Source organism: Dromaius novaehollandiae, chromosome 22, assembly GCF_036370855.1.
Source record: "Dromaius novaehollandiae isolate bDroNov1 chromosome 22, bDroNov1.hap1, whole genome shotgun sequence".
NCBI lineage: Eukaryota > Metazoa > Chordata > Aves > Casuariiformes > Dromaiidae > Dromaius > Dromaius novaehollandiae.
The window spans coordinates 8,205,349-8,232,772 of NC_088119.1; the positions used below are offsets into that span (position 1 = coordinate 8,205,349).

Sequence of the window (27,424 nt, forward strand, 5' to 3'; positions counted from 1 at the left end):
GAGCATGGGCAGTTAGTGCAGTTGCCCATGTCTGTGGAAACCTGGCCTCATCCGAATTAGCAAAGAACTGAAACAACACACGCCGATCGGAGGTCGGGGGAGAATACGTCGGATTGTCCAGTTCCAGCTCATTCTTTTCAGGGTATTTGTATTAGTTCATTTGAAACTTGTACTAACCCTGGTGCTTTTTCAGGCAAGTGCATTGGTAGCTGTACTTCTAAATAACAGCAGATGCATAAGGGGTGTAATTTTTTCTAGGAACTTGGTTACTGCTGTTGCTTATCATGTCTTCAGTTAGGGACAGCTTGTGGCCTTCAGTAATAAATTTACTTACGCGGTATGTAACTCATTTAGTATTACCTTGCATTTCATTTCGCGAGCAATGGGGATTTGACAGCTGGGAGGAATCTCACCTACCTCGTGTTGGTTTTGCCCCAGCGGCTGGCTTCAGCTACAAAATGGATTAATCTCAGCAGAAGATCTTCTTGGTTAGGTTTGGAAGAAAGCTCCAGATGCTGGTCCGGCTCCCTTCCCTCCGGTGGGGGGGTGCCTGGGAGTCTGTGGCCGCACTGGATTCTTGAAGGCTGCAGATCAGATGAAAACTTGAGACCCGTCTGCCCAGCGCTTCCCACTTGAGGGCTGGCGTAGCAGTTTTCCAATGCAGGCAATGTGCTGTGTATGGAAAAAAGCTACCGAGGAAGGAGACATGGGGAAAGAGGGAGGTGTCTTCTGATTAGTTTTGTGTTCTCGGTTATCTAGATGTGGCAAAGGCTCTGTTGTCCTGCCACCCTGCTGAAGTGGGCGAGTGGGGCCTTGGATTCATACATATGTTACCTTCCTGTGTCTTGGTTTTTTGTGTTTTGTTTTTTTTCTTTTTCCCCATTTCTTTTTGTTTGTTTGCTTTTTGTCTGGAGCACGACAGTACAGAGTAAGGGCGGCATTTTTGTAACAGTTGACTGTGAAATGCAATGGTGCAGTGCACATACTAACGAAAGTACATTTATGCGTCTGCAGAACCGTGTTTTGTGTTCGCAGTAGAGATAACGAGTAGGAAATCGGTCAACGCTTGCAAAGCGTGTGGGTTCCCCCGCGCGCACGCCCACATGCGCTCGCGCCTCCGAGCCGCGGAGGTCAGAAGGTGCAGTTCGCTGGGTAATTTCTGTTTTTCCTGGCTTCCTCATTTGCTAGGTCAAGCCGTCAGATGCAGAAATCAAGTTTACCGTTGTCTGCTTCCCTTTGCAACACCTCATTGCGGAGGAGCAGCTCGTGCAGGGCCGCTGTTAGCTCTGTTACTCGTCTCCAATAGTGGTTGCTCTCTTAAAACCGAAGGGCTGTGCGCGTTGTGAAACTTGCCGCGGTGCTTTAATTGCAGCCATGTGGTGTACGCTGGTGTTCAGCCGTATTTCATGGCTGATGACAGGAGTGCTTTTAAAGAGAGTTAGTTCAGGAAGGCAGGATAGATGGGTGTTTCACCAAGACTTGGAAAAGTGGGTCTGGCAGATGTGGCCAGACAGGACTGGAGCTGCTGGCTTAGCCAAGCTTGGCGTAAAATCTTAACGCTTGCTTAGGCAAGACTTCAACCACTAGATACCAAAAGCTGTTTTAATAATGCTCTGTGAAGGCACGGCTTTCCTAGCACAGCTTGGGTTTGGCTGGTCACAGTTAGTGGTGGCTAGAGGGTATCATGCTGTTCAGTACGTAGCTTTCGATGAGTTTGACAGTTCACCTAGGCTGTTTGTAGACTGTATAATTAAAATTGCACTCAAAATAACCCCTTTTCCCCTTTTTATTTTTCCAGGAGACGAAGGGCAGAGTGGAGATGGGCAGCAGACCGTGCAGCCATCGTCAGTCGTTGGAATTGGCTCCAAGCCCACGTCTCGGACCTGGAATACCGAATCCGGCAGCAAACGGATATTTACAAGCAGATTAGAGCCAACAAGGTGAGGACCGGCAGCCCGTTCGTGTGTGTGAGATTCGGCGCCGTCCCCCTCCTGATGGCTCGCTCGCTCCTGATGCAAGCTGGAGCGCGTATGATGCTGTTTGTCCTGCATCTCTCATAAAGCATATTGCGCAGTTGTGTCTACGTGTGATGTTACTTGGCATGCGCTTCAGTGTAGTTCTTTTCCTTGGTTCAACAAAGATAGCAGCACCTTACTTTACAGCCAGCGTTTGAGCGTTGGAGAGAGCTGTTGCTTTTGTGTGCTTGCTGCTGCTCCCCACCATTCTAGCCTTTCTTTTTTATTTGATTTTGTTTTCCTTCCTGCTCTTTCTTTTTGGGAGTAGCTGAAGATATGGGGATAAGGAACAGCAGAACAAGAGACTTACTGGGAAAGGGAGGGGACTGTGGAGGAAGTCAGATTGAGATATGATCACATATCACAGGTTTAAAACTGAGCCAGTATCATAATAAAGTCTGTTTCTAGGTGCTGACCTTCCTCGGTGGAAGTGTTTTTCCAAACTTGCTCTCAGATGGCATGAGAATGGGGGAAAGCAGAGAAGGGATGAGGAAGGAACCGTTATCAAGACTTACTCTGTTCAGGCATGCGTAGCTGAACGTCAGGCCTGGGAGGGAGGAATGTCTGGAGTTTGTAGCAAGAAGTGTCATGATATTGCATCAATTTACAGATCTTCGGGAATTCAGAATCCGGCAAACCCTTTTCTCCAGATGTGCAGTGTTCTGGGGGAATGATGGGAAGAGACTTCCGGGCAGGTAGAAAGGCACAGGCAGGGGAGGAAGATCGTGGTCTTTTATGCAACTGTGTAGAAAAACAGGCTAATTGAGTGACTAACTGCTATAAATGACTGGGTAGAAGAACATGGCTTACTGAATGGAATACATTATTGAGATTAGAGGAAAAGACTTCTCAGAATTGGACTGTATGTCAAATTAGTGAACCAGTTTCAGAAGGATTCTTCTCTCTTTTGTCTTAAAGCAGATCTTGCAAGATGGTTTCTAAGTATAAAATACAAAATTGCTAAGCACTGCTGCAAACTATTTGTTGTGGTTTAGTAACTGGCAGGTATCAATATGAAGTATGTGACTACTGGAAGATGAAGATGGGGTTTGGGTCCCTAAATGGGCTGAGGTAATGGAGGCTCATACACTTTCTCTTTAGAAGAGGAGCAACTGTTCAAAACCAATGTGGAAAGATTTCTATGAATTTCTTCCCTCTCTGGCTTGACAGTGGACTTTTTCCTTCAGATCCTTGAAAAGCAGATGTGCCACTGAGTGGTGGCAAATCTGCTAACATACTGCTGCTGCAAATGTCGAGATATTTTTGTCATGAATGAAGAGTGATTGAGATGTGTTTCAGGATCAGTTTTCTCTTAATGTCTGAGCTGTTCTGGTTACCATTTGATACTGAATGGGGGAAAGGCCATCCATGATTATAAAGGAAAAGTCTTAAAACTTGAGTGTTGTGTCATAGTGTTAGTTTTCAAATACCATTTATTCCCTCCTGCCTGTGTCGTTCTTCAGTGAAGCACGTGATTGCTCCAGACATTTACATGTTAAAAAGCAATGGAAAAAACTCATCTAATGATTTGGTGCTTTCACCAGTGTATGACATCTTAGCAGCCATGTGAAATAGCCTGATAATGTCTACCAGCATCCCAAATATTTTTATCTAAGGTTATAGTCTCTAGGTGTGAAAGGAGAACATCACTGTATTGTGTCAAAGTTGAAAAGTACATCTGAGGTTTCGGAAAACAGGATGGCCGTCTATTTGGATTCGCTCAAACACGATCTCCTCAACTGAGATTACGCAATATGTAATTTGAAGACTGGGCATGCTGCTTATAGCAGTAGCAAAAGGGTTCGGGTGTTCAGGGTCTGAGAGTGGTGGTTCTGCCAGAATAAGAAAGCGGTTATCAAATGCCTCATCGTTCTGATAGCGCTTCATGGAGACCACCACCTGCACCCAGCTGTCACTGTGTTGATGTCGTTGGGCTCAAGGATGCCTCGTAAAATATCTTCTGTTTTCATCAATGAAGAACTCAGAGTAAGCAGCTAGGGGCGAGTGTAGAAGATGGGTAGATGCGAGCCTGTTTCAGTGAGGCAAGAGTCTTTTTGGAATGGACTTGACTTTGAATCGTGCAAGGGCAGCAGTTGAATCTGGAGACACCTTGTTTTTTCAAACAGCGTAACTTGACTCTGGATTATTTGTAGTGAGGACTAAAACATAGGTTAAAATGTAGTTGCTGGAGGAATTCTAAGCTGCTACTTAAAAAAAAATTTTTTTAATTACATTTGTGTGTTGAGATTTACATCCCAGTGTACCCTTGCAGGAAAGATGCATCGCTTTGTCAAATTACAGGAATAGCAGGACAAGGCAACTGCAAATAACCTTCTGTTTTGAAGGTACACTCTGCTGCCTTGGTGTGTCAGCAGTAATTGTGTTTTCAGCGCATTTGGATCAGCTTGGTTGGAACCTGGAGGAAAACAACAATTAAGTGAGCATGTGTTGGAAGTTAGCTGTGAAGTACTGCGTTTTCTGGCATTTAAAATAGCGGGCTGTTGTGCTTTCTCTTCTGTGTTGGTTTGGAAGAGTGTGTCCACTTAATTTAGGGACTGGATGTCCATGAGGGTAACACGGTGTTTTTGTTTCTTTTCACAAATGTCCTTTCTTGGGACCTTTTTTTTTGGGGGGGGGGGAGGCGATACTGGTACCCCCACCCGCAGCATCTTTGCACCTCCCTGAACGTGGGGGTGGCAGATTCTCTGTATTCGAAGAAGAATGAGCAGCGTTTCCCCTCTCTTTGGCTGCCTCTTTCCTTACGAGTTTCTTGCAGAGATGAAATAAGAGTGAATTAAGATGGAAGGCTCTGGGAGGAATTTGTTGTGAGCAGTTGAAACGCAGTGACTGAAGCTCCTTAGAGATGAAGCTGTTTGCACATCGCTTCTGCAGACCCAAGTTCAGCTTGTCCCCAGACCAGGCAAAGGGGGTTTGCTCTTCTTTGGGTCTGATCCCTCCGTGTTAGCAGCCGCACGGAGAACTGTTGAGAGCTGCTGATTTAACAAAACCTCACGATGGGAAGCGTGGAAGAAGAGTTGGGAGGAGCCTCTCGTTGGAGGCATTAGCAGCAGTTCTCCCTTGAGCGCTTCCTGTCCCAATCTGCGCTCGGATGTGCCGGGCTTGAGGCACAATAATAGCTGCTGCTCGCCCTGGGAGGAGCCGTGTAAGGCAGCCGCTCTCCTTCTGATATGGCTTAATGTGTGTCAGTCATCTTCCCCACCCCTTGGTCCCTTGCCAGAAGCTGCCGACTGTTACAGGCCCGTGAAACAGTATAACCGAGAACTGTACAGACTTCCCGTTAAGACCCTAATGATAAGAGTGAGGGCAATGGAGACGCAACCTTGCCCATAACGGAGGGCCCTTTTGGGCTGCTTTGTTTGTTTTTGTTTTGCAGAATGCCGGGGGCGGGGGGGAGAAAAAAGTATTGTGTGGCCTTGGCATAATTCACATCAACTGCTCCTTTCCCTGCTCCGAAAGGGAGCTGAAATCTTGTTGTTCTAATTCCTACTTTGTTGTTCACAATCATAAAAATAACAGAGGCTTAAAAATCTTAAAAGCAAAAAAGAGCACGTGCAACCACTCAGTGGGAAGATGCCGTCCCGACTTCCAGCCTGTTCCTCGAGGCTGTCCCCCGGGTGGGTGCCCGAGGGCCGGTGGGCAGCAGGTAGGGGAGGCTCGGACGATGCATCTTCTGTACGAGAGCATGCAAAACCAAAGCGCCGAATAGGGCAAGCAAAGCATTGCGTTGACTCCGAAAGCATCCTCCTCTCGTCTGTGTTCTGCAGGGCGAGCTCTTCAGCACCTCGGCAGAGTGGAGCTCGTAAGGCAAAGTATCAGCGAAGTGACATATCTTTAAGCAAATACTCATAGTATTTGGAAGTGATTACTGCTCTTTGCTGAGGCGCAGAGCAGCTCCCTTCGTCCTCTCGTCTTTAAACCCAAGGCTAAGTCCTTGGTGGCTGTTCCTGTTCCTGATGCACGTGCTTCTCCATCTCCTTCTGTCTGAACAAGCTAGAAGCCCAGGTGTTTTCCGGAGGGTCAAAAGGAAGCAATTCCCTTTATTCCAATTTTCCATTTAGTTGCCACGTTTTCCCTTTTGCCAGCTTTGTGTCAGTCGTCTCCTGTACTTGACACCCGGAGAGGACTGACCTCTGCTGCTGAAGCCTGGCTGAGGAGGCTCCCAGAAGCAGGAGCAGAACGTGATGGCTCGCTTGCGGAGACGGATTTTCAAGAGTGCAGGAAAAACACAGCAGTATTTGAGATTGGGCTCCCAGCCTCTCTCATCTACTGAACATCCATCCTCCTGGGATCTCAGGAAACTCTAGAAACTAGTCATCATACTCATTCTGGAAGCTAGCTGCTTCCTAATTGCTGGTCAGAGGCCATGTGCAGTTGTATTTCGTTTATGAACTACCTTATGTCTGCTTCTAAATAAACTATCCCTGAAGTGTGGGCTACCAAGATTTTTATGGAAAGCCGCTGATCTGCTGCGTAAAAGATTCTGTCAGGGTATAAGATCAGCCTTGCAAGAGACGTCAGTGGCCAAATGCCTTGACATCAGAGGGAAAAACGGTCCTGGCTTTTGGGTAAGCTTCACTTAAAGAGTAAAACATAAACAGGACAGCACATGTGAAGCCTGATAAAACAGTGCTTTGCCACTGTGCTTTGTCCCGCTAGGTTTATAGCTTTGGTTTGTTTATCAGTGGTTTTCTTCCCGTATTGAATTTTGTGAATATCACTTCTTTGAAAAATCCGCTCAGAGCTGCAGGTTTGACTGCACGTTTTTGGCACCGACTCCGAATTGTTCGTTTGGCCATGGTGGCAAGTTCCACTTAGTATTACTACAGCAGTAGTTTCCTGCTCCGCGCTATGCTGCGATGCTCTTTGGGTTTTGCTGGCAGGCAGCGAGCTGCACCTACCGTACGGAGAGCGCATGGGAGGAGAGGAAGGGGTGGGAAGGAGAAGGCGGCAGTGGTTCAGCAGTTTTGCCTGAGAGGGAGCTAACTGTCTGCTATTAATGGGTCGAAGGCATGTGATCTGGCTACAGCCACTGTCCTTCCCCTTCTAAGTTCAGCTTCGCTGTCAGGAAAATCCAGGCAGCAGGGACTCGGCTTGGCATCACGTCTGAAAAATGCTGTGGGAACGCAAGCCTTGCTGCGTGGTGGTTTTAGTTTCTGGCGAGCGATGGGTGTGCAGCTCCCCTCTTGAGACTAAGGCATCCCCAGTTAATTCCTGTTCCCTTCCCTCTCTTTCAGGGGCTGATAGTTCTTGGTGAAGCATCGCCCCCTGATCCTGCAGTAGATGATGCGTCCCGTCCTGTTAGTGCTGAAGTTAAGCTGGAGCCTGGGGCTGACCGGCTGGTAAGTGCCAGCAGCAGAAGTGACCGTGTTCAGATACGGCATATCCCCGAATGTGAGCGTTGTCCGTGGTCGGGAAGGTGGTCCTCCAAGCTGTGGTGGAGAGAAACGCCTGAAACACGTGTCTGGCACGGGACCGGCCCCTCAGAGGCACCTCACTGGGGGACTTTACATAGAAACTGCAGATCTGTTGGTCTGTGTAGTTTGCCCCCTCCCAAGTTATTTGGGAGGGGGGTTATAAACGATTTAAACACCTCTTAGAGCAGAGTTCCTTGGGGTACCTTTGTAATATGCATTACATTTTACAAAGCTTAAAAATCCTAACTAATCCTTTCCCTTTAGCAAAAGCGCCTCAAACTGAGAGCAGCACAATTAGCAAAGGCTTCTGAAGATGTGGCTATTAATATCTGCCTGAGTTTTCCCCCTTAGAAAGGGAACTAATGATCTCGGTGAGATGCACTGGAAACTATATGGAGTGCCAGGTATTTATTATTTAATGCAGAAATGTAGGCCACAGAGTGAAGGCTTGATCGTACTGTTCAGTCTGGCTGTGATTACTTTTGATCCTGTGGGACGCATCTACGTATTAAAATGGAGGATTTTGAAGTTGCGGTGTAGTACTAGGAGAAGGGTGGTCCTTAACGTGGCTCCAACTCCTCTTGCCAAGCTGCAGAACGCATCGTAATGCAGCATCTGGGGAGAAAGGGAGCTTTGTTGCAAAGGAGTACATGGGTATCATAGGCCGATATTCAGTGTAGTTGCTACAGTTAAAAAAAAAACAAAAAAACAAAAAAACCAAAAACCAAACAAAATGAGAGACACCATAAAACTACCTTGTGTTTTCTTCTGTCGTTGGTGAGCTCTGTCAGAGTTCTGATCCTGAACAATAGTAGGAAATATGTGAAATTCTTGATTAATGCCGGCCTGCACGCATTGATACAAGCGACTGTAAAAAAAATGTCTCCTCACTTGACGTGGGATTTCGGATGTGTGTTTGGAATTTAAGTCTTTAATTAGCAGCTTAGCTGAGCCCCAAAACTCGGCTATGTAATTTGGTGCAACGAGCAGGTTTTTCTCCTGCCTGCAATAGTGGATTGCGCTTCAGATCAAAACAGAGCCACGCTGGAAGAGCGACGGGAGGCCGGCGAGCTGGAATGACAGGGGCTCTTGCAGATCGTGATTGAAATACAAGCATTATGCAGTGTCTGGCTTTGAACAACAATGTCGTCGTCCTCCTCCTCCCTTTGTTTTAACCCCCAAAGTGCTCCGAGAGTAATAAACCCTGTGGCAGCATCCTCCAGGTCTGTTCAGAAATAGTAAGCTCCTTCAGTGATGAATTGGCTGTTATTTGAGAGCTCATCTGTAAATAGCAGACTGATAACTGAGATAAACCATCACATTTAACTGTGATAGGAAGAAAATGTTGTTCCTTACCTATTTGTTTAAATCAGGATGTTTATCTGACACAAGTCTATTTTCAGTTTGGTGATCTGCAGAAGGAAGGACTGTGTCCTTTTTGACTTTGTCCTTTACACATTTGAGACATTTTCCATAAATACCTACAAAATCAGTGTGTTGCCCTTTTTTAGATTCTGCCTTAGGCATCATCTCTGTGTGTGCAGCAAAGATAACTTCTATACGTTTCCGATGCATAGGAAAGACGGTGCCTGTTTGGGTAGCGCGCTGCCTGTTTGTGCTGCTCAGAACCGTCTCGCTGTTGCTATGTTTATTCACTTCCGTTTTTGTCTGTTTTTTTTCTCTCATCCCTTTTACCTAGATATAAGCTCTTCAGACAGATATAAGCTCCTTTTAATACACTGCTAGTGCTGTGGAGATCCGATCTCTCTCAAAGGCCTTGGGGTAGCAGTGATACAAATAATAGATACTGAGAGCAGTGAAAAATAACGTCATCAGTATAAAGCAGGCTCCGGGTTACTGCCTGGCACCTTCTTGTACAGCTACTTTTGCAGCCGCTCTTATTGCTTTGGAGGGTAATTCCTCCTGAAATGGACTTCTTCTTATTCCCTTTCCACGCGTGGCTGCTGGTAAAGGCGAGCGTGTAAGGTCCGGGCTGCCCGCCGCCGCAGCGGTGCGGGAGGCCTTAGCCCCGGGAAGCGGGGCCTGCGGGCACCGAGCGTTCGTGTGCCCCTGCAGGAGCGTTTGTGCTAAATTAGACTTGCTCATAGGGGTGGGGTGTTGAGTCAGAGGTTTGATCCGCTCAGAGCCAGAGATTAAGTCCAGAGACCATTCCTGCTGCATTAGGACACTCGCTAGAAGGGTATCTGTCCGAGGCCTCTTCTGGAGCGATGCCTATCACTTGGTGCTCTTGGAGCAGCTTTGAGTTTGACTCTTTCTATCTTCAGAGCGAAGCAGGAGAGTGGGAGAGAGGTGCTCTGATTTAGGGTAAGGGGGGGTGAATCCATCACAGCTCCTTCCCAGCTCTTGGCTGCTTGCAGCTCTTCCACTCATAGGGATCTCCCTTGGCCGGAGCGTGTTCTGGAGACCTGTAATCTGCGATACGTGTCCTAAGGCATTGGCTCGATATGCGGCGTGTTTGATAATCCCTAGGAGGAATTAATTACGCTGTCAGTGAGGGGAAAGGCTTTATAGAGAAGGCCTAGAAATGTCTGTTGTCAGCTTTCAGTTCAGAACTGCAAACTCAGTGTGTGAATAAATGGCTTTTTTTGCCTGAAGACAGAAACATGTGAAGCCCTGAAGACATAACAGTTCAGCTGTTGGTATCTGTTCATTATTTGACATGCTACTGAGCTTGAAATCCTTAATAATAAACGAGAGAAGCTGTTGATGGAGTTTCTTGGTAGGACTTTTCTCTGCGTTTGGGGGTTTGTTTCCGGGAGAAATTCTGAACGTGTGTTTGTGGAGTCTGTGGGGCAGGTGGAGGAGATGGGGTGGGATCCTGGGGGCGTTCCTGGTGCTGGGTCCTGACTGTCCCTCTGACAGCACACGTGACGGCTGCTTCACTGCTGTGAGAGGCCCTGGCAGTTAGCAAGCTTCTGGTGTCATGTGCTGCAAACGGGCCCGTAAAGTTGAATCTTTGTCTCCTCTAAGAGTCCTGAGGATCATAAAGACCTGGGCTTTCAGACCCCAGACGCACCCAAAACATAGAGTACTTGGCATCCTGCTCATCCATCCTGCTAGGGTACGTCCCCATCCAGAGCCACTGGCTGAGGGTGGAATGTTTCTGATAAAATCGGCTTTGGATTGACGTTTTCCAGCTCCTCTTCCTCGGGAAGGAGGAGGTCGCCCTGTGTTCCTATCTTGAATAATCAAGCCAGAGTTCTTGGAGAAGTGGTTCCTCCTTTAAGGCCCTTTCTGGAGAAGAAAATAAATACCCTGTTTCAAAAGAGCTTATGAGTCATGTGTACCCGCCCTCCTGAACTGTGCATGCCTCCAAAGGAGTTGTCATGTGATTGCTCAAGCTTGCCAAGCCTCTGGAAACTGGAGGGAAAGCGTTGAGCTCTTGCACTGACTTTGCCTTGTCAGGGTTCGGCGTTGGGCTTGTGCAACGCTGCCAGCGCTCTCTGATCTGCGCCTCATCCGCCGCAGCAGCATTCGCTGCCCAGATACCAGACGCAGTTTGATCCTGTCTCTGCTCCCCCTGGAAGAAACATCTTTTTAGCAGAAGCGTAGAAAACCCAGCAAAGTTCCTCAAATAGGCAATGGGCAGAAGTTCTTCGTGTCGTTGTAAATGGTTCTTTCCTTAGTAGAGACCTGACTCACGCTTCTGGAAACAGTTAGTCCAGCGCTACTGTAGCCTGATTTTTTGCTTGTTGATTGAGTTTGGTGAGTGATGATAGGGAAGATCTTACTCACAGGATGCCCATACTTTGGAGATGGAGTATGTGACAAGAGGGACTGGCTGACCGACTCCTAAATAGCTAAGTCGGACTTTTTCTTTTGTCCTTCTGGCCGGTGCTTGAAATGCATGATGACCCTTGCTTGCGCGCAGGGGGAAATCCAGCTAGAGAGGCGTTGGCAGCAAGTGTGGGAAGTGTTGCAAAGACAGTTGAAGGAAGAAATGAAGTTTAACCCCAGGGAAGAGGAGGAGCTTGTCTGAAAAGAAAAAGAAGGAGCTGAGAGGATGTGGCTTGGAGAGATGAGTGCCGAGGTGAAGGGGATGAACGTGCTGGACCACAGTGGTACCTGCTAGGGTAGAAAGCAGGACTGTCACTGCCGGGTTTTACAAAGGCAGTATTTTCTTGGAGGCTGGCGTGTAAGAGTCTCCCCCCACGTAGGCCATTTGGTGGAAAGTGTGACGTATCGGCCCCTTTTGGTATTGTAGCCACACAGTAACTGTCACTCACCAGGCAGTGAGAGGGTTGGTCTGTGTTTCAGGCTGAAGGGAGGAGAGAGGTATGTATTTTTAGCTTAGTATTTACTTATTTTCTCTGAGAAAGGTCTTTCCAGCAAATGCTTTGTGTATATCAGACAGTTTTAGCTTTATAGCTTATTTGCTTATATGCAAAAACCACCATGTACCTGCATACTGATATAAAATACTTCAGAAAGTACTATTTGGGCCATGTTTGCACAGGTACTTAGTTAAAATGCAAATTCAGGTTTGCAGGTCTGTTCTCTGCTCCCTTTCCTCCTGTGTCCGCCCAAGTGCTTAAGCCACACGGCTGCAAAGCTCTTGTCTACAGCACAGAGTATCAAACTTCAGAAGCAGCCTGCAATAGTGCAGTTGTTTTACACTATTGAGACAAATGCTAAAATCTCCTTACCAGCCTCATTGCTTGGTTTGCTTTGCTGTTGGCAGCTGTGTGTTTCATGCTCCTTAGTGGTTACCGGAGGGGAATTGAAATTTTGTGAAAGTGTTGTACGTGTCCATCCACTTGCCGGAGCTGCTCTCTCAGAACCCTTGGTTGAAGGTGTGTATGGAAACCTGTAGCTCTGGTGCAGAGTCCTCAACGAGAAACTGGGGATAAGGAAGTTGTGTCTGTTTAGGAAGCTTATTTCTTACGATCTTTCTCATCCTTCCTTAGAGTGTTTCTGGATCCCAGCCGCTAGAGAACCTGGGTATTTCTGCTGCAAATACTCCTGAATCCCATCCCACCAAGCCCTGTGGAGCACCGAGACCCGTCAATGGAGTTATTAACACGTAAGGTTCTTGCATATCATGGAAAAAGTTTGACTTGATGACTTTGACAAAGTCCTGTTGTGAACCAGCCTGTAACTTGCTGGTTGGTAATAACTGGGTTGGTAACCGTATAAACAGTTACTTTTAGAAAAAGTGGAGCACCACTGCTTATTTCGGTAGCAGACTGTGCTTGGAAGCAGTGGTGGAGGAGACTGCTTGCATGAGGTTTTATGCTGCATTGTTTTTCTGAAAATGGTATTAAACTAAACTGTGTTTACATGAAGAAGCTGTGTAGGCCCCACCATATAATGACCATGTTCGGAACCATTTCTTTACCGGGTATTTTTAATACACATGCAAATCGTATGATTCAAAGGTATGAGAGGGCTGCTTGCAATTATTTTGTAAAGTGTCTGTAACCACTGACCCACTGCTCTGGAGATGCTGAGGAACCTAAATCCCATAGATTTCGGTGGGAATAAGTTTCTTTAACTTACTTGTTCCTCCAGGTTGTGTTAGTCGGGAAAGTTTTTTTAAGTGGGTAAATAAAAACAAGTGAAAAATTTTCCTACACTACAGGGTTTCAGAGCTGAACCACTCACAAACCTTGAACACAGGGTGCTTTGAAGTTCTGGTAGTGGCTAGTGAACTGTTGCCAGGATCGTTGCATTTGCTCGGTCCCGTGGGCAGGGATGCTGCACTGGTGCAGAGTGAGCAAGCACAGAAAGCACTGATGAACTAACTCCTTGCTACAGCTGAAACACTGCAGGCTATAACAGAGCCCTTTATATGCCTGTAGCCTTTGAACTACAGAGCCTTAGACCACAGGGCTTTAATGTTTTGCATTTTTAGATATGAAGCACTTGTAAAATGTACATGAAAAGGCTCTGCGGAAGGGGAGCTGCACTGGGATTTAGTAGGTGGCATTAGTGCATTGATACCACAGTGGGGCAGGGTTAGTGCTTGTGGACAGGAAACTTCATTCTGTATAAAACAGAAGGGTTAGCGTGAACATTGCAAGTCCTGAGCATTAATCAGAATCGAGCTGGCATCTAGGTTACATATTCGTTCAAGAAAATTTTAAGTTTTCTGCCATGTGCTTACTGGCACTTAGACTCATGAGAATCTATTGTCTTAAGATACCGTGATGTGTTATTTTGGGGAGGCTGAATTCCAGGATCAAAGCTATTCAGGGCAAGAGTGGGGCCAAACAGGTTTTTGAGAGGTGGGAGAGAATGTGGAAGATGACCAAAGTAAAAACAAAATTAGAGTTGGCTTAATAAAAATATTTCCCTATGAAACTATAATGCTTTTAATCTCACCGCTTAGAGTTTTTCTGAATTGTGAACCTGGCTGGTATTGCTGGGTAGCATAGGATGGTTGAATGAATAAAAGCATCTTTCATACTTAATCTCTTCTGTTCTTGGGCAGTCTTCAGCCTGGCCTGGCAGAACATGCTCAGGGAGATGGCCCGGAAGCTGAGGAGCTCTTGCATAAAAAGCAACGACTGAACATGATTTCCTCATCTTCTGATGGAACATGTGTAGCAGCTCGCACTCGCCCAGTCCTGAGCTGTAAGAAGCGACGGCTTGTTCGACCTAGCAGCATTATGCCCCTTTCCAAAAAGGTTAGTACTGTTGTCTGGTTTTTCTCCTTTGGTTCTTTGCTGTATATATCAAAAGCTCCACACCCAAAGGCCTGCTGACGTGTTAGTCCAGAGTGCTTTTGCTCTTTGCACGTAGCGGTCTCCCTGCTTTGGGAATGTTTGTGGCTATTAAGAGGACTGCTGAGTTTTTGTTTTGTTTGTTTTTTAAAAAAAAAAAAAAGGTGGGAAGGAAGAGGAGGATAGTGAAGCTTCATAGGCTGTCGGAGAAGTGAAGGAGAAGCTTTTAATCTGTTGAGAAGACTTTAGTTAGCTATCACTGTGGAGAGGAGATGCTGAATTTGGAGACAGGTGGATTTCTTTTTTAAAACGAACCACCCTAAGGTGTGCACTTCTTTCTAGGTAGTTCAGTTTGCTAAAATCTGAGCAGTTGAGTGAAGCTTTAGAAAAGCAAGTATTAGGAAGCTTTAACTTTGAGCACAGGAATTAACACAGACCCAGGAACTTGCTGCTACTTGCTCAAAGAAAGACTGCAGTTGTCTGGCTAGGCATACGTGGGATGTCTTGCAAGAGGCCTGCTGAGGCGATTATGTTCGCTTCTGCCACTTATGTTGGAAATCACTAATGCCTTGGCAATGTTTCTGAGTTTTATTTATTTCTTTCATTTTATACTCTTCTCCACACAGTCCTTCCTTGCCCTCATGCAGATTTCTTTTCAGTTCCTGAGCATGCAGTGGGAATAGGTTTATTCTCTGGGCATCTTGTATGGGGAAAGGCCATATTTCATGCTTTTAAATTTCTCTTATAACTGCCATAAGCTGTCGGCTGAAGGATAGATGGTTAGAAATTGAGGGAGTAAGGTCCGTCTTCTGTGCATGTAGCTCTCAGGATTACAGAACCATGAATGGAACAAATCCACTTAGTTACCTTTAAGCCAAGTGTTTCAAGCCAAACTTGATTACCATAGGGTTTCAGGGGGTTTCTGCCAGTGCTAGAGCTTTAAAGAGAAGCCCAAAAAGCAGTGTTTTGATCAGCAAGATAGATTCTTGCTCAGCTGAGTTGGCTTAAAACTGCAAATGGAAAGGAGTTAATCTGGGGTATTTCTAGTTGAGCTCTGCAGTGAGTGCTTGCAAGATCTTCAGTGATTTGAAAGATTATGAAATATCCCATAGGTGTAGTGCCAACTCCTGCACTAAGTGCTTGAGGAAGGGTCTGCTAATTCCCTCTTAGCTCTGGTCTGTATTCATCAAATCCATTAAAAAATCAGAGAGGGTTCAGAAGAGTGGTTCCAAAGAAGGGAAGATGGGCCAGATAGTACACTTTGGAGAATTCACTGCTTTAATAGAGGAGATCATCCATAACTGTGTATAGTGTTCACCCAGTCTGAATACAATATCACTGAAATCATTTAAGTTGGGACAAGATGACTGTAGGTCACTTCCAGTCCTGTTCCACAAGATCAGGCATCTACAGCACCCATGTGCCCCAAAGCACACTGCTTTGTCCCCGCGCTGCGACAGATGGTTTGTCTAAACCTCCTTAGGCAAGCTCTTTGAGTGCTTACGCTAGTCTTGTTTTTCAGACAGCAAAACCAGGCAAACCAAACTTTCTAATATGAGCTGCCTTTCCTGCTATTTAAAGTCATTACCAGTGGTCCAAGTCCTCGTATAACTGTCCATTCCTCACACCAGCAGCTCTCCCTGTATTTTGAAAGTCGTTGTGGTGAGTCTTAGTCTGGTTGTCCCTACACTAAACAAACACAGGTCTTCCAGTTTTTCCACGGAGGTCATGTTTTCTGGATCTTGTCGTCTGTGTTGCTTTCCTCTGGATTCTCTCCCGTTTGGTCCGTATATTTCTTGGAATGCACGGCCAAAACTGGGTGCAGCCCTCCAGCTTATGTGTTGCTAATGCCAAGCAGAATGGAAGAATTACCTCATGTGTCTTGCACAGCCATCCTGTTTATAAAGCCCTCTGGGGTGTTAATTCTCGGTAATAGTATGACACTGCTGATTCATGCTCATTTTCTGATCCGTAACAACCACCAGATCGTCTCTGCAGAGCTGCTGCTCAGTTAGCTCTTCCCCCTCCATTGCCGGTCACTGAAGTGTGTCTGCCAAAGTACAGCTTGGTTGCATTTGCCCTTATTGAATTATATTTGGGTTATTTTAGATCATTTCTCTCATTTGTAACGATAACTGGAATCCTAACCCTTTCCTTCAAGGCGCTCGCAACCCTTCCCAGTTCTAGTGTTATCTACAGGCTTGAATGAGGGAAGAGATAATATCTTTAAGTTATTAATGGGAATTATTTGAATAATACTAGACTTAAAACAGACTTCTAGAGGACCCAGTTCGACATATCCTTCCATTTTGACATTCAGTCATTAGTTAACTGTCTCTGTACAGTTTTTACATCAGGTTGTGTGTCTGCACTACAGTGGTTTCATATGAAGAAAGTCTATAAAAGTCTATAAATCTGTGAATTGAAGGTTCACCTTGCTTTAAAAAAACAAGATGGAAAAACACCCTTTTTCAGTCTGCAAAGATGTCCCTGTAAGTGTCAAGTCTTGGCATAGTGATAGCTCTCTGACTCGTGTGGACTAGAGAAAGGCTTTTCTCCTCTCTGACAACTGAATTGTGCTGCCTCGTGGTTTTTAAAAATGAAGTTTTCAGTCTAGATAAAGTTTAACATTTTTAGTCAGATTTACTAGCTGTTAAATCATATTTGTGCTGGTGAGGAGTACTTCTTGTGTTTTTCTGAAGGGAAAGCATCCTGTTTTGAGTCCAGACTAAATCAATGGGTTTTCTACATGGTATTAAAAAAAATTCAGCCTTCAGGACAGAAATGTGCGAGGAGAGCCCTGAGACACGCTGACCTCTGATATGTTGAAATTTCTCTCTCCCCTTCCCAGATCCATCGTAATAGCCTGGCGCGATGTAGCTGTGATGTGAACCCTTCCTGTGCTCTTTGTGGCACTCGGAGCTCGACAATTCTGGAAATCCAGTATGATGCCCCTTTGCTGGAGCGCCTCTCCCAGCTGGACTCATGTATTCATCCTGTTCTATCATTCCCTGACGGTAAGCACAGCACTGCTGACAGAGCTGCGAGGTCCTGAGATGGGTTGTTAGGGATCTGCGGTACCTGGGCGTGCTTTGGAGCCTGCTCCTCCGAACCCGTGCTGCCGTGTTTCATCAGCTTCTGGAGGAAGTGCAGATCTGCTCAGCACAATCGTTATGACTAGGTTTGTCCATCTGCTCATGGTTTTGGGAGCATAGCATTTACAGAAGTGGACAGTTGAGGGAAAGCATTATCCCTGAAGTCTGCGCTGCCGTGAATGTGGTTATTATGGGAACCCGACCCTGGAGTGCAGCTCTTGGAGTAGAGCGCAGAGCAGAAGCAGTGTGGTGCCTGGGAGTCTGTACTGGGACTTGAGTCTTAGACTGATGTCTGTGTTGTCGTAAACCAGTTGGGAAATACTTGGTTCCACAGAGTTAGTTTATTTGTGTAAAATGATTTGTGGACTGGTATAAGTTGCAGAAAACTACTTTGGCCGCGTAAGGAATTGTAAATGACCATACATAGTTCAGAGGGTTCAATAAGAATAGATGTTCCCATTAGGACATTCATTTCCCTGTGTTATGGTTTCAAGCTTAGTCGTCATTAAGAGTAATTAACCCACCCTGTACTGTGGGGCATTTACAGACTTAGTATATAGGGAGTTTTCCCAAGAGCACAATGGCAGTAGTTTCCAATGTCTTTTCCTTCCTAAGCTGCCAACTTAAAAACAAGCCTGTTCTTTGACCAAAAGGCATTGGCTTGCGTGAGACAAATTTGGTGTCCATCTGTCGTCATCTTCCTCTGATTACAAAATACAGAATCACGGATGATAGGAAGTGGCACTTCTATCAGAAGAGCTAGGGAGCAAATCGAGCAGAGGATCTGCTTTCCGTGGTGGGAGTGTCTGGCCACTTGAGGTGTTCAACCCTGGCTGATGATGCAGTGAGCAAAGCGCGTGTCACTGCTTCTCACGGGGATGTCAAGTGGCTGGTCCAGGCTAAGACACGGGGCTAGTACGTATGTTTGGGCTGAGATGCCAGCTTTTCATAGACTTTCTGTGACAGTAGGAGATGCACAGAGTGCCTGGGCTTTAGTTTCTCACTTTGCAAAATGGGCCAAACAATCTGACCTCTTTCACCAGCATTTTATTAAAGCAGAGTAAACTAGTAAATTTAGTGCTATTTTAAAAAGAAAGTCCCCCTCCCCTCCCCCCAGACTGTGTTAATGAGTGCTAAATGTACTTACATTTCTTCTTCAGGAGCTCAGTGTGTTATTTTCTGCTTTCACATTGTTTATCATCATCTTTCTACAGTGTTAAAAATCTAATATTGTAGAAAGCAGTGGAGAAAAAAACTTATATGTACTATTACACGGCCAGCAGGCAAATTACATCATCCAGTGCTTCAGATGCCATGTTCCTAGGGTCAGCTGTGGCCAGCTGACATCTTCAAGGATCTGCTCTGGCTGCATGAGATGAAAAACTTGGTTTTTAGAACTACACAGCGTGAAGCATGTTCACTGAAGTGTATTAAACAGCACCGATTGTTTTCGATCACCCCCAGCGCTGGATGGGTGCAGCCCCGCTGCGGGCCGCTCTGCCGAACCTGCAGCAAGGCAGAGCCCTTGGGAGGGGCAGTGCCCTGGCGTTGTCAGGCTGCGTCAAGGTGTCTCCCTGGCTGCGCGCGTTAATCCCACTTGCAGCTGGTGCTCCCGCGTGGTCGTTTTAGGGGCTCGCCGTCGAAGTGATCAGACCAGTCTGCATTAATTGGGTTGGTGGGCAGAGGCTCAGTTAATGCTTTCTGGAGAAATGTGTTGCATGAAGTCAGGCATTAGAGCTGTGAGCATGTGCTAACTTTCACTTTGAGTCTGTCTCTCTTGGGCTCCTTCAGTGCCAGGAGCCAGGGATCTCCGGTGCAGTTTGCCAAGGGCAAAATTGCCAGGCACCACAGGAAGAGAAAGATCATTTCTTCTTCTGGCAAGCAGGCGCAGGCATCATGGCTTTTAACCCGTTGCATTTGTGTTTTCTAAGCGCTTTGTCCCCTTGCTTTCAGTTTTTCATCTGATTTCTAGCTGGGAATTTGCGGATGATGTAATAACCTTGGTGGGAAGGATGTGAGCTGGGGCTCACGGGCTCAGTGTGGTTGCCATCTGCCGGTCCCCGGGAGACCTGCATTGCTGAGCTGGAGGAGGAGGAGGAGGAGGAAAAGTGATGGTGTCACTTGCTCGTGCAGACTCTGGTGCAACCAGTGCTGACAGGAGGGCAGTGAAAAACCAGCAGATAATGTTCTCAGAAAATGAACTCTCTCGTGTTTCCCCCTCTCTTCAGCCTGTCCCGTTCTTCAGCAGATGTGTGGGCTGCTGTGGATAAGATGTGTTTTCTGGAGAAGGCAAAGATTAGCAAGGAAATGAGGCCATATTCACAAAGTCAGATCACTTCAGTATCCTAGTGTTGTAGCCTTGTTAGCTGCATCTTGAGAGGACTGGTTTTGACCCTCTCTCTCCTTTGGGGCATGTCTCTACAAACCAGTAGCGGTGGCTAAAGAGATGCCGTCACGCTATGATGTCCCTTGCTTCTTAGCAAATGGATCGCGCTAAGCCAGAGCTTTAGCTGTCAAGATACTTTAAATGCAGCCGTCTTGGCTTTTTCCTTTCAGTGGGACTGAAGCTCCCGCTGTTAATGACAGCAGAGTCCAGCCTGTGCTCTGCCAGGTCTCTCTGTCCTGTTTGCCTGTCCTGGATCTGCTGGGGCTTTCCAGTCCCTGGGATTGGTGGGAAATTTTGAAGGTGTTCAAATGTCAGTTGTTGAGACTCCTGACAGGGCTGAAAACTTTTCAGCTTGCCCTCTGAGATTATCTAGATACAGTTTCTAAATCCCATGACAGTTTGCAGTTGCCTTGATGTTCCCTCTGCAAGCACAGGACTTTGAAGGAGCTTTATCCCTTGTGCAGGGCCTGGGAAGGTTCATCTCTGATCAGAGTTGCATCAAAGCCCTGTGAAAATGTCATGTGAGCTTGAGAGATGGGGGGGAGGGATCTTCCTGTTTGTACTATTGTTGCTCATCTCAGTGCTTTTAACTCCTAGTTGTGGTGGCCTGAGCTTGCAGTAGGCAGTGTGCCTGCTGGTGGTGGTCTGCTGCAGAGGGCAGATGGAGGGGACGTCAAACAGGGCATACTGGTGTATAGTGGTCTTGGGGTAAACACTTTCCGTGCAGTTGGAGAAGATAAAATTTGTGTCTCGGTAGCTCTCTTGTTAACCCTGGAGGTTTTAATGTTTTCATGAGCTAGGATTTTGGCCCCCAGAGGCATAAAACACAGGCGGGTCCTGGAGGAGACTTCTACGACAGTATTTGATGATCAAACCTGAAGTCTGAGGCTATGTGCATGAAAGGAAAGCTGATTTGTGGGACTCCTGAGGCTAGAGTAGCTTGCTGGTCCAGTTAATGGTTGTTATAGTCTACCCTATAGCTTAGCCTATCCGCACAAGAAAAAACACTGAATAATCTCATTAGCGTTCCAGCTTTCTGTTGAGGTCAGGAGGGCATAGGAGTATGGGACTTGGGAGAACTGAAGCTTGAGGAATGTGGGCAGAAGTAGTGTCTGCTGAATTTCACAGCAGTATAGCATACATGTGCTAATTGCGAGGAGCATGAGAAGGCAGGATTAAGTAAGTACAGGCACTACAGAGGGGTGTGAAAAGGGGTAGGTGCCCAAAGATGGGGCCATGGGTGTATCCTGAGGACACATGGAAGTAGCTGTGCTCCTTAAGTTCTGGTGTCCACCTTTAGAAATGGGGTTGAGACATGGTTGTGCCTCGATATGGTACTGCTGTAGGTAGAGCTGCATTTTGGAGTTGCGCAACTAATTTCCTTATCTTGCATCTTGAAGGTTTCTTGTCCCACTTGTCAGCTTAGGTAAGGTCCTGCTGGACTCCAGTGCTCCTGGCCTCCAAACCACAACTTCCCTAACTGGATTATTTTTCTCCTGACCTCTCCTCTAATGCAGAGGGCTCATTTAAGTCTTTGGATCTCAAGCCTGTATTACAGACATGAATTCAGGTTAGCATGATCTGTGGCATGCACAGAAACTTCAGCAGGCTCAAAATGCATCAGTTACCTTGATAATTATGTGCAAGTTTGCAGCGCTTGCAGATGGCTGTGTGATCTAGCCCCCTGCTCAGGAAGTTCTCCGTGAGTGACAGAGCAGTTTTACTCTTTCAGCCTCTGAAGTGTGCTCGCTTAGCACAACTTTTGTTAGGTGATGGAGATGCCACATCAGGCAGATTAACTTCATATAGTACTTGGCTGGCTTTTGGCTTGACCTTAAACTGGAGATTTAAGTGGAATTTCTTTCTTCTAGTCTTTGCCTCCGTAGATTTGATGTGCTGAGATCATCTCAAATTCTTGGAAGTCAGATCTGAGATAGCAGAATTGAGTATGGCAGTACATTAGATATCTGTTCAGCAATAAAGATGCATGTTTGGGTTTTTTTTTTCTGACACGGGTTTTATTCTCCTGCCAGGATCTACCTGGGCCAAGAGTACAGTAACGTAAGAATGTGCATCTCAAAGAGCTTCAGATTGGAAGTGCTGGGTCCTAAAATTGCAGGTTCTCCCTGAACATGAGGAAGGCAAGCCTGGGTTTCAGAGTGAATGCCTCCTATATTTGTTGAGGGCTGTTCTTACTAGGGGACTGGAAGATGATTATGGTACTGCAGTTTTCTGGTGCATAATTTAGTTAATTTGAATGTTGTGTTTTGTATCCCTCTGCAGATGTACCGACAAGCCTCCACTTCCAGAGCATGTTGAAATCTCAGTGGCAGAACAAACCCTATGAGAAAATTAAACCTCCCAGAAAGCTCTCGCTCAAGCACAGAGCCCCCATGCCTACCAGCAGCCTGTCTGACCCTGCTCGCAAGGACCGCCACAAGCTGGTGAACTCGTTCTTCACTGCAGCCAGTAAGTCGTCTTCCCTATCTCCATTGTGCGTAGAAACATTGACTAGTTTTGTACCCTAAAGCAGTGCAGTCTGGAGGAGAGAGGATGGGGCCATGGTATCACAAGGCCAAGGCTGAAGGTAAAGTGTGTGCAGGTTGTGAAGTTCAGCCCTGTCTTAGTTCATAGGGACCTCTTCCTGCTCAGTCTGAGATTGTGTTCCCCTGGCATGGGCAGTACTACAGCTCGTTCTGGTCTGACTTCATCTGTCCAGTGCTATGATGGTGTTGAGCCCAACCTGTCTGGATATGTGGAGCTGGTAAATTCTGCCCGAGTCTCCTGTGCCAACAGAAAGAGAGGTGAAAACAGGTGTTTCATAGCTCTTTCTCTGTTCCCCTCCTCAGAGCGCTCACATCAAAAAATCCAACCAGACAAGGCACACAGGCCGCCCTTAGACGATTTTACGGCCGTGTCCAAGGCCGAGAGAGCGCCAGAGCGCTCACTTGTCCAGCCTCCTGCCTATGACAAAAAGCGATTGCGAGACTGCTCATCTGAGAGGAGTGAAGGTAGGCTCCCATGGCCAGGTCTCTCGGGGGGAGCTTGGGCTTTGCTGCATATCCAGCCTCTCTCCCCCTTCAGCCTTGGAGAAGGGGGAACGCACTGCTTCTGGGCCTTGTCACCACTGCAGCAATGCCTTGTGTGCTCTAACTGCTTCTTCCCGCAGGGCCTGACAAGCTGGCAGCTGCCGGTAGAAGATGCTTCTCTTTCACGCAGAGTGGTCCTCAGCACTGGCCATTTCTGGTGCAGATGGTCTTTTTTTTGCTAATGTCACTCTTCATTTTCTCCTCCCTTCCTCGGGTAGTGTTGAAGCATCACACAGACGTCGGTGGCCCAAGCTACTTGTCAGCAGCTGCAACCCCTGCACCTCATAGCCCTATAGCACGGCAACTGTCCACCTCCTCGGAAAGCTCTGCTCCTGCCAGTACGAGTTCACAGGGCGCCTCCAACACAGCTGTAAGTATCTAGAGCCTTCTGGAGAGACTTCTGAGCTCAGCTCCCCCATGGGGGCTGCTGGGGGCTCTCTGCTTTCGAGCAATTTAGGCAACAAGACTTGGGAATGCTCAGTGTTTCTCTTGTCCATGCTGGACTGTTGTTTCAGCTGATGGTAGAATTGGTGGCCTTTTTCTGCTCTGGTGTTGGGACTGCTGGGGTTTCTGGATCGACTGTGCAGCAAGCCAGTCAGCTGCAATTACAGTTTGACCGTCAATTCAGTAGCGGCTGGTAAATGTTCCTGTTCCGAGTAGTCCCCTGGCCTTGCTCCACATTTGGGTTTTGTTTGTGAAGTTGTCTGGGGATGCCAGGAAAAGGAGTAGAACAGCTGAGCACCGGCAGCGTGCTGCTGCTAACACGATAGTGCTTCCACTTAGTTGTCTGTCACCTGATGACCTCGGTGGCCTTCTCTCTGTGTGTGTGGGCCCTGGTCTGTACATGGAGTTGGAGACTGAGCCACAGAGCTGTGGTGGATTAGTGCTGGATGGCATCTTAGTTGTCACCTGTGCTCAAGCTTCAGCAGTTTTTTAACTAGTAGCAGCCTCTGAGACACCTTCAGCCTTCCAAAGTATTAAAGGTTGACAGGATTTGGGATGTCTTATGGAGCTATGTCTAAAAGCCATTGGTGGGCAGCAGAATAACTGCCTTCTGCTGTGCTCCAGGATAGACTGAGTGACATGGCTCCTTTGCCAGACATCTGTCTCCCCAGGGCCTGAGACCACATTAACAGAAGCTCCTGATTAAATGACTGAATTCTGTTGAACTCTTGAGCATCCTCAGTAAAGGTACCTGGCCTCTGTCTGTGACCACTCCGGTTAGTAGTTTGTGCCACAGCCTAAGCTGGATGTGACCCAGGGCACTTGAGAACAGGGATAGGGAAACAGGTCTTCCCGTGTCCTGGTAGCAGTACCAAGGTGGTTAGGGACGTCTGTCCGTGGCAGAGCTGAGGGCACCGCTTTCGGTTCATAGGCTGGCTCTGGAGTGCGAATGTGCGCCCTTGCCCTTCCATCAGACTTGCTGCTCTGGGGCCGCCAGGTCCTTCGCAGCAGCGTTCGCTGTTGCCTCGCAGTGGTGTCACGCCTGGTGATGCAACAGTGAGGTTGGCTGTGACTGCGTAGGGTTTCCGAAGCATCCAACAAGTAATGGTAGTTAGTTGACTAGAATGTGGTAGGTGTTTTGTGAGAGAGCAAACTCTTTTCCTTCTCAGCAGCTGAGCGTGTCGAGATGACGTTTCTTTGTACTTTCATACACGTTTCTTCCCTTATTTCTGCTTTTTTTTTTTTGCTGCTGCTCTTTGGCAAGCTCGTTCTAAAAGGCAAGGTTGTTGAGCAGTATTGATTCGCCAGTGAGCAGTATTGAGCAGCATCACAGTTGAAACAATGTTCTCCTGTACTCAAGGATGTGCATGTGAGGGGAGAGGGGGAACCCTGCCAGGTAATGCTGTTCCATCCCCATCACTGCCTGATTGGACTGGGCACATCATTAATGGACTGCGTCCTGCGAGATGGTTTCTAACTTCCTTCACTTCCTTTGGGAGGCTCTTCTCAGTTCTTCTCACTGACTGTAACATCATTTTGCATCTTGACTGTTAAAGGAGTGTGATGAGCACAACCTGCATTTGTGTCAGAAAAACTGGGGTTTTTTGGCTTTCATGGTTGTGCCTGTTCATTTTGAGCTGAGAGTAAACGGTCTTCCGGAGTCTGCAGACAGCCTGAAGCTGCAGCTTTGAGGTATGGACTTCCCCATTTGATCTCATGGGAATGTTAATTGTGAAAACATGACGAGTAAATCTGCTGGTCGCAAAGGTTCAGTGACCTGTTCCAGTCCTGAAAAGCGTTTTGTGCTGTTCCAAAAGCCCAGCAGTATAGGCATAGGCGTAAGTGTAAAGCAAGCTAAGGTTTGGATCTGATTTTAGTGGTTGTGCAGTAACTGCTGATGTGCGTGCCCTTGCCACAAAACTAATACCACCAAACTTGTCCTTTAGAGGAGGTGGAGTAAGCTGTTTTGAATTCTGGGAGGTGAATGTGTGTGAGGGGAGACTGCTGTAGCTTCTTGCGCTGTAACTTGCCTTGCAATAATTGTCTATGCTATGTTTCTTGTAGTCTTTATTGTTTTTTTCTGTGGCTCCCCAGCAGATTTTGCTTCAGAAATGATGGTCCTCGTTGTGTGCTGGTGCTATCAGTTCTGCTGGATAGAGCATTACTGAATTCAGTCAAATTTGATTAAGGAAGCTGGGCAAAGTCCCATCACCTAAAGCAGGTTGAGCTCAGTGTAAGGCAGGAACACGGCTGCTTTTGGACTTAACAGCATCTGATAACTTGAGATTTGACAAGGGGAAGGATCTCTTCTTGTTCTTGGATCAGAGGACAGATTTGAAAGGGGGTCAGAAATGAGTGAAAAGGGACCTCCTCACCCTATCTGGGTGTCCTGATGCCGAGTGGAGGTCCTCCCCACGCAGCATACCTTGCTCCGTCTGTTCGGATGCACCCAGGTTTATACTTTGGCCTTCAGGAGCTCTGGAAGCACAGCACCCCTGTAGTGCTGAGTTGCAGCCACGCTTAGAGAGAGATGACACCTGAACACTGCAGGGTCTCGCACCAGGGCAGGAACGAGGTAGAAAACAGGGCGAGGAGACTGACTAGTAAACACACAGGGAAGTGTCCTTCCTCCAGCAGCTGAGGACTGAGAGAGCTTCCCACCATTGGTTTTACTGATGGACACGTGCTTTGTGGGCACTGTGGTCTGGTCCCTGGGCTCGAGGGTCCAGGTCCTGGGTTCGAGCATCCTGGTCCAGCACAGGCTTGCGCTTGCTCCTCGATTGGCGGGTCCAACTCACCGCTAACAGCGACGCATCGGGATTTCCTCGGTGCTGTGGCCATGGCAACTGCCCTCCTGCTCCAGCCTGGTACCGCTTCGGATGGCCCCAGGTTTGGCCCATAGCGGGTCCCGTGCAGTTGGGTTCCTGCATGTTTTTAGAGCTTTGGTAACTGGAGGAGATGGATAAGATGGTAAATTACAGGTGACTCTGTTAGGAAGATGGGCCGTTTGCGTAGCAAGCTGGTCTGAGAGAGTTCAGGTTGCTGTACAGGCACTGCTGCTGTCAGAGGTGTGGGGGGAGGTTTTCAGAAAGATGGTAAGAAAGCACCCAGTGTTCAACCAGGTTTAAATAGATAATAGCACGTAGTTTATTTCAGTCCTGGAAAATCTATTCCAGTTGAAAGCAAGATACGTATGGAAGCAGTTAGGTTCTTAATACAGCTGTCAAAACCTGAGATGAACCACTACTGTCTGACTGCTTTAAATTCTTACTTTGTCACAGTGTCACCTGTGTGGTAGGTCCACACCTCTGCTCTGCCATAAGTGTGGGGGCTAATGCCAAAAGGGCTGGTTCTTTGTTCTTCTGTGTTATTCTCATCACCTTCCTTACGTTGGTGGTAGGGAACTGGATTGCATGGGAGACTTGTCTTCATCTTTGCTGGATCAGTTTTTTGGCTGGACCAGTTTCCTGATGCACCTTGCAATGCAGTGGCAGGAAGGAGCTCTAGTGCCGGTGTGGAGATTGGAGCTGGACCTCAGTGGCCCATGCTCACATTACCTTGGTGGCCTTGTTTATGGCTCCCAAACTGAGGATTTGGGTTGTTCTGCAAACCTGTGCCCGTGGGGGCAGAGGACTTCCACCAGGCATTCCATTCCTATGCAAATTCCTGTTGATTTGGGGTTCTCTTTAGGTCACATGAGGCCATATCTTTTTTCTGTCGATGACTTAACGTGACGAAACCTACATCCCTTTCTCACCTTGTTCTTGGCTTTGTTTTACAGCAGCCAAGGAGGAGGAGAGGCGAAAGTTCATTTGACATCAATAACATCGTCATCCCGATGTCTGTTGCTGCAACAACTCGTGTAGAGAAACTGCAGTATAAAGAGATCCTCACGCCCAGGTACGTGTGTAATCTCCGACTCCAGTGGGGTTGTTGCTTGCCAGGCTTTTACTGTGGATTTGTCTGCTCAGAAATTCGGCTGGCCTGGGTCTTTGCTCCCAGTGACTAATGCTGGTGAGGAAAGGGGCTTTCTTATTCCTGGAAAGTAAGAGATCTTGTTTATTTGGAAAACTTCTGGTTGTGTCATTTAAGAAGACTTATTACTGAGTTAAGTAATGTGTTGTCTGGGTGTCCACAGTGCATGGAAGCTAGCTGCCCTGCTTAGCTCTACTTGTGCAATCTGAAGTCAGGCTGGTTGTCCTCCGTTCCGTTATGAAGCTGCTGAGTGCAGTGAACCAAAGGTCTTGGTGGCTTTCCCAGTTCTGCACGTGCCA

General features: G+C 47.1%; 1 protein-coding gene across 5 annotated transcripts in view; it reads left to right on the plus strand.

Annotated features, from left to right (window-relative positions):
* KANSL1 (KAT8 regulatory NSL complex subunit 1) overlaps positions 1-27,424 on the plus strand; it is a 108,758-nt gene that overhangs the window by 74,088 nt on the left and 7,246 nt on the right. For 3 of the 5 annotated variants that reach the window (XM_064524528.1, XM_026099413.2, XM_064524529.1), the window contains 9 exons: positions 1,799-1,940; positions 7,271-7,375; positions 12,379-12,494; positions 13,905-14,100; positions 16,988-17,153; positions 21,901-22,086; positions 22,467-22,628; positions 22,925-23,076; positions 26,932-27,050. In XM_064524528.1, the coding sequence (XP_064380598.1) occupies positions 1,799-1,940; positions 7,271-7,375; positions 12,379-12,494; positions 13,905-14,100; positions 16,988-17,153; positions 21,901-22,086; positions 22,467-22,628; positions 22,925-23,076; positions 26,932-27,050 (1,344 nt within the window). The remainder of the gene's footprint in view (positions 1-1,798; positions 1,941-7,270; positions 7,376-12,378; positions 12,495-13,904; positions 14,101-16,987; positions 17,154-21,900; positions 22,087-22,466; positions 22,629-22,924; positions 23,077-26,931; positions 27,051-27,424) is intronic. The other 2 variants (XM_064524531.1, XM_064524530.1) reach the window with 2 other exon arrangements.